The sequence below is a fragment of the Labrus bergylta genome, chromosome 6 (genome assembly GCF_963930695.1).
Source record: "Labrus bergylta chromosome 6, fLabBer1.1, whole genome shotgun sequence".
Lineage (NCBI taxonomy): Eukaryota > Metazoa > Chordata > Actinopteri > Labriformes > Labridae > Labrus > Labrus bergylta.
Genome location: NC_089200.1, coordinates 28,931,992 through 28,946,440, shown reverse-complemented (window position 1 = coordinate 28,946,440; position 14,449 = coordinate 28,931,992). Strand labels below are relative to the sequence as shown.

At 36.8% G+C, this 14,449-nt stretch overlaps 1 protein-coding gene across 1 annotated transcript in view; it reads left to right on the top strand.

Moving 5' to 3' along the window:
* The window catches only part of oca2 (oculocutaneous albinism II), a 59,936-nt gene that overhangs the window by 5,136 nt on the left and 40,351 nt on the right, over positions 1–14,449 (top strand). Inside the window, exons 3-12 of the mRNA XM_020633087.3 lie at positions 5,299–5,394; positions 6,402–6,593; positions 6,730–6,787; positions 7,789–7,861; positions 8,429–8,586; positions 8,693–8,775; positions 8,957–9,110; positions 11,064–11,135; positions 12,471–12,536; positions 14,003–14,059. Of these exons, the coding sequence (XP_020488743.1) occupies positions 5,299–5,394; positions 6,402–6,593; positions 6,730–6,787; positions 7,789–7,861; positions 8,429–8,586; positions 8,693–8,775; positions 8,957–9,110; positions 11,064–11,135; positions 12,471–12,536; positions 14,003–14,059 (1,009 nt within the window). The remainder of the gene's footprint in view (positions 1–5,298; positions 5,395–6,401; positions 6,594–6,729; positions 6,788–7,788; positions 7,862–8,428; positions 8,587–8,692; positions 8,776–8,956; positions 9,111–11,063; positions 11,136–12,470; positions 12,537–14,002; positions 14,060–14,449) is intronic.

The window sequence follows — 14,449 nt, the reverse complement described above, 5'->3', positions numbered from 1 at the left end:
ATCTTTATGTCACTTGTGTACTTTATGTATTTGTGGGCCAAGAAATACTTGTGAATCTCCATAAAAGAAAAATGGCAATATACTTATTTTTCCACGTATACTCTAAATCAAGACATTTGCCTACTCATTTTGTGAATAACCATGAACTCTGTAGGAAAAAAAAGTATGTCCTACCAATGTCAAGAAGTATAACCTAGAAAAATTATATATGTATATGTATAACTTGTCTAAGTGTTCTGCTTCCCCTAAGTGGCGCAACCAAATCTAATGTAGGTTTAAAGTTTATGTTTCTGTGACCTTTAAACTTCAGATCTTAAGATTATTTTTTTTTTACTGCACGTTTTTCTTGTGTTATAGTTTAGAAAGGGATTTCAAAGAGTTAAGCACTCAGTGTCTCCTGCAGTAGGTTTTCTGGATATGAGACATAACAGTTTTAACCACACGTGCAGAATCATGTAACACATACCTCGGTTGTTAAGTCTTTCTGGGGATGTATGAGTATTCTTGGAAAATACTAGAATTCTTGTAAAGTTGAAACATTCACAGACTCAGGGACTTAAGTGTGTGTATGTGGGTGTGTATCTCAGCCACTCAGAAGGGTGCTAATCTCAGGCCTATGGTTATGACGTTATTGGGATTAAACTGGAATTCTTTCCTGCATGAAACAAAATCTTTTTGGCAGCACTTCATGTTTGGCAGCTAAATGAACATGGGCTCTTAACACCTTACTTTTTCAAACCTGTTCTACCACTTTCAAAAATTAAAGAGTTTTCTAATTTAGTGTGATACTGACCAGATACGAATACAAGAGACCAAAAGATCCCGGATGTTTCTTAATAATCTGATATTTGATGGATCTTTGGCAGTAGACAGCTAAAGCAACTGACAAAAATACTATCACACTCAAACATGTCATTTAGAAGTAACAACAACAGCAGAAACGGCGGAAGTTAAATGATCTACATTAGAAGTTTTTAATGATTTATTTTAAATTTAATGATTTCGATTTTAATCGAGAGATAGGACAGTGGATAGAGTCGGAAACCAGAGAGTGGGGAACGACATGCTGGAAAGGAGCCACAGATGGGAAAGGAGCCACAGATGGGATTCGAACCTGGGCCGCACGCTTGAGGCACCACTATAACACTATCCATACATGGGGCACACTAATGACTGCGCCACCAGTGCCCCAACAGTATGAATTTTTTAACATGTTTTTTTGGCCATACTATAATACAATGACATAAACTTAATCAAAACAGTCTTACACCTTTTATTTATATTTATGCTTGAAGCCTTTAAAATTATATTGTTATAAGTGATAACTGAAACCTGGTTGAGATTATTTCACAGCTTCTGCTGAGGCAGTGATTGTCCAATTTGAGACAAGTACCAACCAGAGTAATTGGGACATCTGCCACCTTGATAGATTATTTATTTACAAAACAAGATCTGATCTGTGCATGGATTCTGCTAACCATTGTCATATCTTTCAAATGTCATCCAAGAAAAATTATAAGCCTAAAGTTTTAATTCTTCCTTAATATAAGATAACTTTCATTGAAGCTATGGTGAAGTCTGGATTAGTAGTAATCAAGTGTTTATGGATAGATATCCCATACTTACAACATACACAGAGGATTTAAACTTGGTTTTCTGATTATATCTCAGGGGCCAGTGAATTTTTGTTTTCCTTACACTGGTGTCTCTTTTACCAATGTGTATATATGTTGTGCCACAAGGCTCAATCCTCGGGCTCTTGTTCTTTGTTATTTATATTACCGACCAGCCCAATGTCTCAAATAAGCTATCCAAAATAGAATTTGCAGATGACACTAGTGTCTGATACTCATATAGATATAAATAGCTTATACAAATGGATCACTGAAAACAAACTTTTAAAAAATCATGGGGAAAAAACACTGGAAAGGAATGTGACACACATTGTTCATTTTTACGGCTGAAAGCATGCTGCAATGGTGGTAACTTTCAGGTTGTTGATTTGATACTTTTGAAAGTGGGGTATTTAATGCTAATCCATTACACTTTTGTCAGATTCTCAGAATATGCCTCATGGTTAAGTAGCTGTGTGTTCAGTGTGTACAAAGAAGAAAATGTTCTGTCCTGAAGAAAAAAAAGAAAAAGTGTGTGGAAATAATCCACACAACAAGAATCCAGCCATGTAACAATTATAGGTTAGTAACAGCGATGGACATGACACATAAGTGTATAATGTGAAATAAGTTACTCATAGCAACCTACCAGTAGAAAGTACCGGTACGTCAACAACTTTGTAGATATTTAAGAAACAATAGATGTTTCTGATCAGTGTAAGCACGTTGTTTTGTTTTTACAGCCAAACACCTGCTGTCTATTCTCTCTCTCTGCTTTCATCATAATAATTTTCAGTTCTACTAGGCACCTGATATTGGGGAAAAGCCTTGAAAACCAGCTGTCAAAGTTGGGCAGTTTATCAATAACCTTTTTTTTATTTATACTTTTGAGTATTTTATTATTTTTAAGAGGTAATAAGACCAGGCTTAAAATGTTATATATTTTTTTACAATTTATTTAAAATGCAGTAATGTTCTTTTTGCCAAACACACAGATTGCTTTCTCTATGTATAAGGAATCAAAAATAATAATGGGATGAGGGTCAAAAAACCATGGCTACACCTCATATAACACAATAGATAGCATTAAATTTTAATTAGGGGCACCAGAAGGGACCAGCTTCCTCTGGATCTCTCCTCTGGTTGGTACTGGATCAGTACCAACTGATCATGCCTTTTTTGCTCAATTTAACACAACCCTCCGCTGTCAAGCTTTGGCTGAGAGATTCTCTCATTTGCAGGATTAATTTTCATTCCACACAGGACACACCTGAAATATTCGCTAAATTAATTGAAGGAGATGAAAGTGTTTCTACATCCTGTAAAAGACACACTGTCATCAGTATTTTAGCAACTTGGAGGCCAATCTGCTTGCTTTTACTTTTTTAAGGGAACTAACTTTGTTCTGTTTGTACCAACTTTTGTTTGTACAACTTCAGCAAAAGCACTTTCAAGTCTTTTTCATGGAAAGAAATACATTTTATCTTGATACATTTACTGCCATCAGTATTTTAAATCCTATTTTTGATTTATTTATATTAGGGATATTGTATTTTGTGTCATAAAAAATTTAAATCTTTGCCCATTGCTTAGCCCTCTGTTACCCGCTAAGAGCTTAACAACAGATGCAATAAGTGAGAAACAACAAACAAAATACCAGTCATCTTTCAGTGATGGGTAGAAGACAAAAAATAGTTTATATTAGAATGAACTACACTTGAATTTGAAAGATTGACATAAAAAAGGCTCAAATAAATGCACATGTAAGGTAATTTTTTCTGTTTTGTTATCTGCTGTACTCAAGGTGCTAAATTATAAGTAAACAACAAGTGGCCACCTTTTTATTTTATGAAGGGCATGAGTTACGACTAATTAGGGGCGTGGCAAAATGACTGCAAGCCACTCCGTTGTAGTAAGTTTCAGATCAAGCTCTTTGCCTTTTTTCTAAGGTTGACGGAAAGTTTGAAAGGGTCAGGATTTCAGAACACTCAGACCATGTCCATGTTCATTTACAGTCCTTGGTAAAAACGGATCCAGTCACATAGCTCGTTAAAGCCTTTCTTACATTAAAATGATCTTGGCATGGAACCTCTTTTGTCATCTTCAATTTTCAACAAAAAATGCCTCTGGATGCTACAACTAAGGAGCACAATAAAATATATGTCATGGTAGGATGTTAGGCTAGATAACTAATTTAAAAAAAATCAATTCATAGCTTTTAATATATGGATGTATGTTTTTTTTCCCCCAGAATTGAATAACTTTTTTAAACACAGGCAATGGGTAATTCTAAATGTTATGAATGCACGTTCATAAAGGCCTTTGTCCCGCCCAACATTTGAATACAGGCTGTGATTGGCTGAACTTAAACTGGATGGATGCAAATCTGTCTGAACAGGAGATGAACCGAACACATCTGCCCGGGCAAATGCATGAATTCTTACAGAGTTTTAAGGTTCACCAAAAAAGATGGAAAGCACCTCACATAATTGCACTGACTTAAACTCATAAAGTGGTAGACTTTAAATCAAGGCTGTCTCAATGTTTTATAAAGACTCCTCCTCAAGGTGAGACAATACTATCAGCAAGACATATCAGGGACAAGATCAGATTCATATCAGGGTAAGAGGAGGGAAGAAAACACTTGTAGACATGCAGTCAATCTCTTTTTAGTTGTATGAGAGATTCCAAAGAGGATTAATGTAGCAGACTTCCCTAATGCAATCTACTCCTTTATCCAACACCCTCACTGCATTCATTGATTCAGAGCCCCCAACTGTCTGGAGTGTGTTTGGTAATGCCCTCTAGATGTGTAAGACAACAACAACAACAACAATAACTACAGAAAAGAATTATAGATTTCTGAATTATCTTTAGTGCAACACTTACCTGATATTGGTACATTAATTAACCCAGAACACTTTTGGGGAAGAAATTACAGTAAACAAAACTGCTTGCTTCTGGTTTAGGAGATGCACAGACTGCAGCACCGACCATTTTGACAGGCAGACGGTGGATGCCCTTCAAGATTATAAGATTAGCCTAGAGGGACTTTCATTTTGAAAAAGATTTCCATCAAACAGTTTTAGCTCTGGGGGCTGCTATTTCATTTTCTAACGATAATGTCTGAACTGTTGTCACAGTAATTGCTGAGATGACTGTGGGCTTGATGAAATAGAAGATTGGTGTTTTTTGGTGAAGTAAAATATAGCAATTTGTATGGAAGAGGGTGCCATGGTAATGCTTTAAGGCATTTTTTAGGATAATAAATATCAACACTTGCTGCTTTAAATGAATGTGTGTGTGTGTGTGTTGGGCTTTATAAAAACAGATGATAGAGTGGACAGATATAGAGTGGGTGTGTGTGCATGTGCCTGGATGTGATTGTTGGTTGAGACCCAGCTGTGAGGCTCCTGGCAGAGGCAGCCTGCAGGGGCCTCGGGGACACAGTGCAGCAGCAGGGTGACAAAAGAAGCTTTAATGATCTTTCTTTAGGTGTCCGATCACCAGCTGCTCACCCACCTTTCTGCCACCTATGGGTTACAAAGGGTCTAGAAAACCTTTTTAACCAGTGACTGACAGCTGTGGGCTTTTGGGTCAGAGCACACATGTTTTTTTTTTTTTAGATTAAGATGAAACAATTTTTGGTTTTCATTTGATTTATTGTAATCTATTTCTTTTTCAGGCACAATTTTGGCATGTTTAATATGTTTCGAGGAAAATCAAGTTCAGCCAACCATTCAGAGAGATCACCACTGCTGAGATTCTCTCAAGATGAGAGGTGAGTAATCCCTCACGCTCTGGATTACTGAGTGTGGAGCCAAAGTATCTAATATTAAATACAATAAATGAGACACAATACTAATTAAATTAAATGATTGTGCCCAAAATACTCATAAACCAATCATTCACATAATAATGAAATAACTGATAAAACTCACGCTGTTGTGGTTAAATATGATTTTACTGCTTTTGTTTCAGTATTTTATATTTCAATCATTGTTGAATTCGTTTAAAAAAAACAAAAAACATTTTTACATTTATATAAACATATTTTCTTGAACTTTATTTCACAATGTCACTTTTTAATCACTGTGCTGTTTTCACCGGTCACTGTCCCCTAAGAAGATACTGTCAGCCGTATCCTTACATAGCAATCTGTAGGATCAGAGTTTCAACACGTCGGTGTTGCCAAAGGCGATAAGAGGTTATTGCTGATGTATTTATGAACATCACTCAAACACAAATTCACACAACCCAACTGCACCCTTGTGACTGTTTGTCTTAATCTCAGCTGCTGTATAATCCACACCACTTGTGTTTTTTCTAAAATCAGGACTGGTCAATTAATCCCAATGATTATGCCTTTTTCTCAGTGTAATACAGTTAGAGCAGCACAATCTGTAAACATGTGTGTGATCTTTACTGGAGCAATTTTATGTGTCGTCTGATCAAATTTTATGATTTTGAATTTTTGCTTTTCATCATTTCCTGTCACGAAGATTAAGAAGGACATGCCAACAGTGTCTTTTAATGAAATGGCTCAGTTTATTACATCTTTGAACAACCCTTCTTACATTGATTCAACTGACATTGTGTGGAAAACAAATGTAATCAAATTGTGATGGTAGGAGGCTAGTCTATTACAGACATGTTTTCCTATACAGGGGGAGGAACAATATTCAATTCCAGCCTACAACAACAGTTGGTGTCCTTAAGACCAATGTTTATTTCACTGAAGTTGTATTGTTTTATTCCCAGTGACTGACAGGGATTATTCTTTTCCAGTATTACCTACATGACCCTACATGAACCCAGCTTTGTTGAAGGGGAAGGGGAGCCCTGGGACAATGGTCCTCTAGACCTGGAGAGGAGGTATAGACTGGGCAGTGAGGTCAACAGCCTGTCCCTGTCCCGCTCCGGCTCCTCAGATAAGGACCCCATGGACAACATCAACTTCAGACTCACTAGTAGCATGAGGTGAGACCCCTTTGGTTAATAGTTCATGACTGGTGGCTTATAAACTTTTTCATGTTTCATGTGCTTTAAAGCACATTTTCTCAGCGAGCACCGTCTACTTTAACGTATTTACAAAGTACTGTTCTTGTCGTTTCAGACGGTGCCTAACAGTCTCCAGAATTGCCATAATCTTTACTGTTCTTGTTTTCTGCAGTGTAAGTGGATATGTTCATTTTGAGTTACTGACACTGTTGTTATGATGAGAATAAAAGTATCATATTGAAAATAAACTCTTTTTTTTTAAATCCTAGAAATAGCCAAGCTAGATTTTTAAAATACTTTTACTCTTAAAGGAGCAATATGTAACTCTGGCATGTAGTATTTAAAACTGGTAACCCCGCACCCTCCTCCCTAGAGCTGATGTGCACATGGGTTGACATGTCGCCAACACTGAAGCTTCAGTGTTTAGCCAGCTCTGCATTTCTGCACTCTAACCTCTCTCTATTTTTCCAAATAATTTCTAATATTGAACATAATTTTAACACTGTCCTGTGTGGAGCTTATTAGAAAATTGGCTTTTTTAGGTCCTGTAGAATCAGTTATATCTGAACCAGTTCGCTTGCCTGCTTCCATCACTGCAACATCTGTTGGTTTGCCGTGATTACAGGGTTCACATCCAGCAAACTGAGGGTGTGGGGGTGCCTTGAAACCGCCACCTTCTCAGTTCAAAAATAAAATCTGACCATTCAGGACCAGAATCAAAACTTTAGGAGGAGGACATCTGGCCAGCACTTCAACATAGCATGTTTCCTTAATGTCTGATGACAAAGTAAGGTCATTCTATCATTTAATTCTGTAAATATTTTACATATTGCTCCTTTAGGCTAACCTCCTTTTGACAATAGCCTCAAACTTTGCTTGGATATCTTTGCTAAGATATCTTAAGTGATAAGTTAGTTAGCATGCTAACCACTCTCTCATAGGTAATTACAAAACTTGACCACTTTTAGTATAGTCCATTTACAGCACTGAATTCCGGTAACATTTCACACAACATAATGGACTTGAAATTAGGCCTCCTGTTGATCAGCAGTCCAACCTTTTCCACAAAGTGTGTTGAATATCCCATTTCCATTATTCTCAGCATCACTGTATCTTTGGAAGGAACTGTGCGGACAGAGGAAATAACACGTTCATGAATGTATTATGCTTTCAGCTCTTCTTCAGCATGTATCCAGATCGAAATAACCCCTGGAGGATGCTGGCGGTCTCCTCAACAGAAAGTTTCTGTATCCTGCCCCACAGCTTCCCACTGCATCTCTATTATTTTCTGAAACAAACAGAAAGAGGGCCGCAAATGTCTCAGCAGGCCTTTAATCAACAAGGGAAGGGTTGGATCATAATGAATGTTCATTTTACTTTGAGTATGAGGGCATGCAGACCTTGAAAGGTGTAAATCCATGAGGGTCTTCATCTGGCTGTAATCAGAGTGAATGCTGCAAGAGAAAATATATGAAAGGGAGTGTTAGCAGTCCTGACAGTCCAATGAATGGTCGTCACTACATTGTTCTAATCTCTGAGTCATTTTCAAGGAGAATTCTTTTTTTTTTTTTTACTCTCTGAAAATGGACTGCACAGTTTATTAGATGACCTATTCTTCTTTTGGAGAATTTAATCAGTTCCATTATGGAGAGAAGTACTTTAGTCATTTTCCTTTTCCTTCCCTGTTCTAGTTTTCATTCAGGGATTTTAAATAAAAAAAAGAAACATCTGCAAAAATACTTTGTTCAATCTTGTATCAAATACAAAAACACTCTTCAAAGTATGTGTTTCTCTTGACGGTCCTCGCGCCACAGCAATGAACATGACAGATTTTCGAGACAACGCTTTGCTAAGGCTCCAGGTTGGAGGGCCTTTCGCAGGAGGAATGATTGACTTCACCAGACAGGAGTACATCCTGATCCAGGTGGAGCAGACCGAGCAGGCCGGACAACGGAGGAGGCGGGCCCAGACGGTGAGAAACATTCCAATGTGGTACTTTTTTACATTTTTTGTTGTATCATCTGTGAAGTTCTGATTAGTAAAACCAAACTAATTTATCTCCTGCTGTTTGTGAACAGGTTATGTATAACTGGACCATTCCTCTACATGGTGAACGAAGTGACCAGATACTGTTAACAAAAACCTTCGAGATGATCAGCAGGTACCAAGTGTTTTGATTTCAGCTAATGGGTTTCAAAATGCACAATAGCTTCTTTGAATCATAACATAGAGAACAGTTTGAGTTGGGGACTTTTTTTTTCTGTACACAGTTAAAAGAAGTTTGAATGAAAGACACACACGTATATAACCTTTGCTTCTGTGTTGTCTCCTTCGCTGCACAGCGATCCCATCTCCATCACAGTTCAGGCCTTTCTGCATGAGAACGAGGTGGTGCCGTTATCCATGACACACCAGTCGCTCTATGTCAACGTGGAGACACAGGTTGCCATCGCTGGCATCATCCTAACTGGAGTCTATATTCTCATCATCTTTGAGGTAAAGCGATGGATGAATGATGATTGACTTTGTGTTCAATTCAGTATATAACTGTATTTATCTTTATTTCTGTAGTTATTAAAGCAGAGGTAAGTTTGATTTTAATGCTATCAAATGTAATGAGCCTTGATGGTGCTGCACACCTCTGTGAAATCCCTGAAGGTTTTTATTTTACTAGTACAATGAGCAGGTGTCGTTTCATGATAGCAAAGGAAAAAATGTATATAATAATACAAATATTGTTGGCTGGATTAATTTAGCTGCTTTCACCTCAGGCTCCTTTTTGTACCTAAGAGAAACAAGATGGTTATTGGTACCTCGGGATGTGGAATCATGTTAATGTTAAAGAAATGTATCCTAGGCAAATAAATCTCTGATAGACCTGATTTAAAAAAATGTCAAATTTCAGATAGTGGTAGTAAAATAATTTCATGCATGTGCAGGGGTTTGTCAAATCTTAAAACACATTAGTCTTCAAAGATTAACAAAAAAGATGGAGAAAGAAGGAAGGCTGAGTTTAGCTAAGGACAAATGGAAAACAACATGATCATCATCAGTGGAAATGTCTCCGTTCACATAAATGGAGAGAGTTTAGTTTGACTTAAATACAAGTAATAATTAACAGAAATACTAACATATTTACAGTATGTAATTATTTAACTAAAAGGCAATTAGACGTGCATTTAGTCTGTTGTAAGTGGCTCAGTTTTATTGCCTTTTAAGATGCAAAACAACATTATTTTCCATCCTACATATTCGTAATCCTAACATTGATGTGTTGCTCACTAGCTCCTCACTTTTACAGATCCTTAATAAGATATGAGCTCCCTGGATATACATCTGCTATTTTCATTTCTTTCCAGTCAGTGATTGGTTTTAATTAGATGAGGTAATCTCCCTCAGTGTGACAGGGTGTGAACTTGCTAATCTGTGCCTGCAGGGGCAACACTATGATGTGTAAGTGAGAAGCAGGCTATGAGAGATGACAGCACAGTTACACTCGGCACACATACTCCCATGCGTCAGCTACAGTTACTGACAGTCAGCTTGCTGAGGCTGTAATTGAAAGTGTGAGCGATTGTCTGTAAAGTCTGAGAGCATACAGTGCACAGCTATTCAGACATCAGCAAGATGTCTTCAGGTGTCAGCCATCACTGAATGCCTCACTCTGCAGAGGACGTTGATTTTTTCTCCATTAGATAATTGATCTTATTTTGAATGGGCACTTTAGTGAAATGTTCTTAAAAAGATCTTAAGTAGAGAATTACAGCGCAGTATATTTCTAACAAAGGCTGAGGAAATTAGGGAGAATGCTTTTGTTCTCCATTATGCATTATTTTAAAAGATTGGACAAAAAGATAATAAAGGAACGTCTGAAGAGCGTCAGAGCTGTTATTCAGCTTGAGTGACAGGTCCCAAGTTACTGTTGAGCTATTCAACAAGGTCGGCTTGTATTTAAGACAATTTGGCTTCTCATGAAAAATACAACTCATTTTTCTTATGAGCAGAACACACATGCTCATTGAAGCTGCTTGAATAAACCAGTCATCAGTGTTACTATAGGCCGGGGAAGTCACAAAGCTTAGGGCTATCAATTGAGAATAATTGTTTTTAATCGCTCTCTAATTGACCATTAATGAAACAAAAAGCAGGAAAATAATATCATATAATATCCCAAACAACAAAGACTAGAATAAGTGTTGATATGCAGTCATGACTTAAATGTAATTCACTTGGGACTTCACAGAAAATAGTTATTACTTTGTTAAACACGGGACTTAAGATTTGTTCACAGATAGATTATTAATAAATGTATTATAGATTATTAGATAGAGATTATTTTGGAATAAAATAGAATGGTTGTGTCTAAATGTTGATATTGAATAATACTTGTCATCGTCTTTGATTCCAAATTAGATAATTGAAAATTAATGTATATATTTCTTTTCTCAGATTGTGCATCGCACCCTAGCTGCCATGCTGGGATCTTTCGCAGCCTTAGCAGCTCTGGCTTTCATTGGTGATGTAAGTTTTCTTACTGTTCAAACTAATCTTTTGGAAAATGAAGCTCATCCAAAAACAATTTGTGGAGAAATGAGATTGCAATCTGATGTCAATTTCAGGGAACAAACTGCAGCATGAAAATAGAGGGAATGTTTTGATTTTCAGACAATTCACAAATAGTAAATCTCTCAGCTCATTTCTCATTTTCAGAAAGTAAAGTTTAGTTGATGCTTAAACCCAGCAGAGCAACAAACTGTGTGAGGCAGTACAAAGCTGCATGGCTTAAGGTGGCTTGTTATTACAACAAAGTTCTGAGGTTTAGTTACACAAAATACACATGGGCATTTAACTCGTCATTGTTATGGAGCCAGCACTCACCATTTGTAAGTTGAATTGTCGACTTGTTCATTAAATACCAATGAAATAGCAGATTTAGAACATTTAAAACTCAGCAGCTTGGCTGTTTATCAAATGGCTTTAACTGCTCTTCAAATTTAGCCAACACTAAATAACCTGTTGTGATTGGCCCGGCATCAGTCAGCCCAATTAAAATCTGCAGAACAGGCGGAAGTCCTGGCAGAGGAAATATAACATTAGCTTGCAGATTTGTTGGTTAGAGTTAGTTTGTTAGCTCTATAGCTGTAAGCTTACGACTGTAGCTGTCCTAACTGAAGTGGCATGAGTCCCATGAAACATCTTAAAGAAACACTGAAAAAAGTCCTAATGTGCCTTGCCTGTGAAACATTGTTGTTCAATAATTTTCTGTGAGCATGTTGCACAGAGCTGGGTTAGAATTAAACACATGTTTAACACTTTCATGTTACTTTTACAGCATTGAAAACATTCAGTATCAAATATCATGTCACCTGTTTAATTCATGTTGGAGGGCTTGAATGAGGATTGCGCTTGTCTGATTATAATCAGAGTAATCACTTTAAAAATGGTCAGAAATGAGCTCCATGTTCATGCAGCGAAAGCCTGGCTGTAACACTTTTTATTTAAATATGGTTAATTCTGGTTCCAGTTTGATGACATTAGGCCAGTAGGAACTGGAACACTTTGCTGGAACAGAACCATTGTCAACATTTTGAGTTTCATCTGTGCCTGTGCTGAAACAACAGGAGGGTGGAAAAACACAATACCATATAAAGGCAGAGTGTAAGCAGGGGAGGAGTTATATCAGTGAACAAAAACAAATTAAGCATTTGTTCAAATTTACTGGAAGTTTACTGAATAACATTTGCCTGATCTCATCTTTCAAATACAACATGTCGCTCTAGTTCATTGATTTTTGTTTCCTCAAGGATGTGATCATTGTTGTTTTGAATCTTATATTGTTCTTTGTGTCTCACACAGCGGCCCAGCCTGGTGACTGTGGTTGAGTGGATTGACTATGAGACTCTGGCTCTTCTGTTTGGAATGGTTAGACTCTTAATTCAGATTTTTTCAAAAACAAGTTTATGGACTGAATGGACCCTGGAACAGGCAGAAAAATCTTCCTTTACTTTTTCTCTATTGTAGAGAACCATCTGACATCTTAAATCCTGTCAATGCATTTTCTGACACTTTTCCAAACCGCTGACAGTAAAATCTGTTTCTGTGGAGGCAAGTAAAACTGACATTTTAAAAACCTTGTCTCCATGGAAACAAGCATGACCTGTCACGTAAAGGTATAAATTGGAGGCTTTCTTGCTCGAATCTTTTTGAAACCTTTCTTTCAGACATATTCTAACTTTAAAAACACATAATTAACCTTTAAGAAATATCCCTCTTTTATTATTCACATGAGGACAATCCTGGCAGGTCAGTGAATTCTGAATTTCATGATGAAGCGTGGACACAGATGGCAGCTTCGTTTGGATATCTTCCACTGTCAACAGCTGCCACTAAAATTTTTATTCCAATCTGCAGAACAGAGCGGAGGGAGTTTGTGAAAAATATTTCAAACCTGCAGGCAGCACATGTGTTGGATTCATATGTGCACTTTCTACAAATACGTTTTAACACTTCACAATAAGGCCAAAACAAAATGATTAACCAATGCTTGAAACAACTTCAGACTGTTCAAGTATCGTACAAATCCTGAATTATCACATATTTCCAGCTGTTGGACACTTTGCAATGAGGTTAGCTATGATATACTGAGGAAATGCTTCACCACTGCATGAGGAATTAGAATTCAGTTCATGAACTAATGCAGGAAGTTTGAAGGATTCACTATTACTTGAAGTAAATGTTTTATACTACATGTAGTTTTCCAATCAGCTGTATTAATGTAACTGTAAGTCTGTTAATGTTTCTGCTTTTAGAGATTATTAAAAAAAAAATATAGGGCTTTAAATAGGTTTAATCTGACAAAAAAAACAAGATAACATCATGACTATCAATTACTTTTTAAAATGAATATACAAGTCTGAATTCATCACAAAGTCACAGGGACTTGATTCTTGTTAATGCTTAGCAACAGGATTAAGTTGTGCATTAACTCATCATGACAGTCATTATTCACTTTTGTTACTGTACCTTTATTTTAAAGTGTTACAAGATGTCACTTATGTTAGATGACTTCAGGCTCTGTGTGTCATAGAGTGTAAGGTGATTTACCAGGCTTGCAGTTTCCTTTAAAATCTTTTTTAGGAGCCTGTTTTTGGCTTCATTTCTCTCATCTTTTGTGTTTTCATGTGTTTAATATCAAAGTATGGAAAGGATATAAAACATGAAGAACTATAAACGAGGGATAACTTAAATTTCTTAAAAGTGTGTTGTGTTGAGTTGCCCTCCTGTCGTCTGTCGGGACTACATATGAGATATAAAGAGGACTTAAAATCTTGTTACATAATGAAATGTATTTATTTATTTAAAAAGAAAATATGTTCTGTTTCTTCCAGATGGTGCTGGTGGCCATTTTCTCTGAAACTGGCTTCTTCGATTATTGTGCCGTGAAGGTTGGTTTACTGATGATGATGATGATGATAGTTCTATGTACTTAAACAGAAAATAACACAATCTGTAACATAAAGACTGCCATCCTGATGGTTCTCACCGCAGTAAGTGTTTTTTTGGATTCCTTAATGATAGGTCAGCAGTATTACCTTTGACCGTGCAGGATATTGAGTGAAACATCTTAGATAGTAGCTGCTTCAAAGGTGAGAGACTTTGAGCTGTTTCTAAAATTAGCACTGATAATTGACAGGGTTAGAGTTTTTTTTATGTTGACCTGTCTGAAATGAAAACGATGATTTGGAAGCCCTAAAAGGTTGAGATGTCTGAGTTTACATCCAGACTCAGACATGATAAATAACGCTGACTGTCCGTTTAAAAGAGCTCTTTTTTTT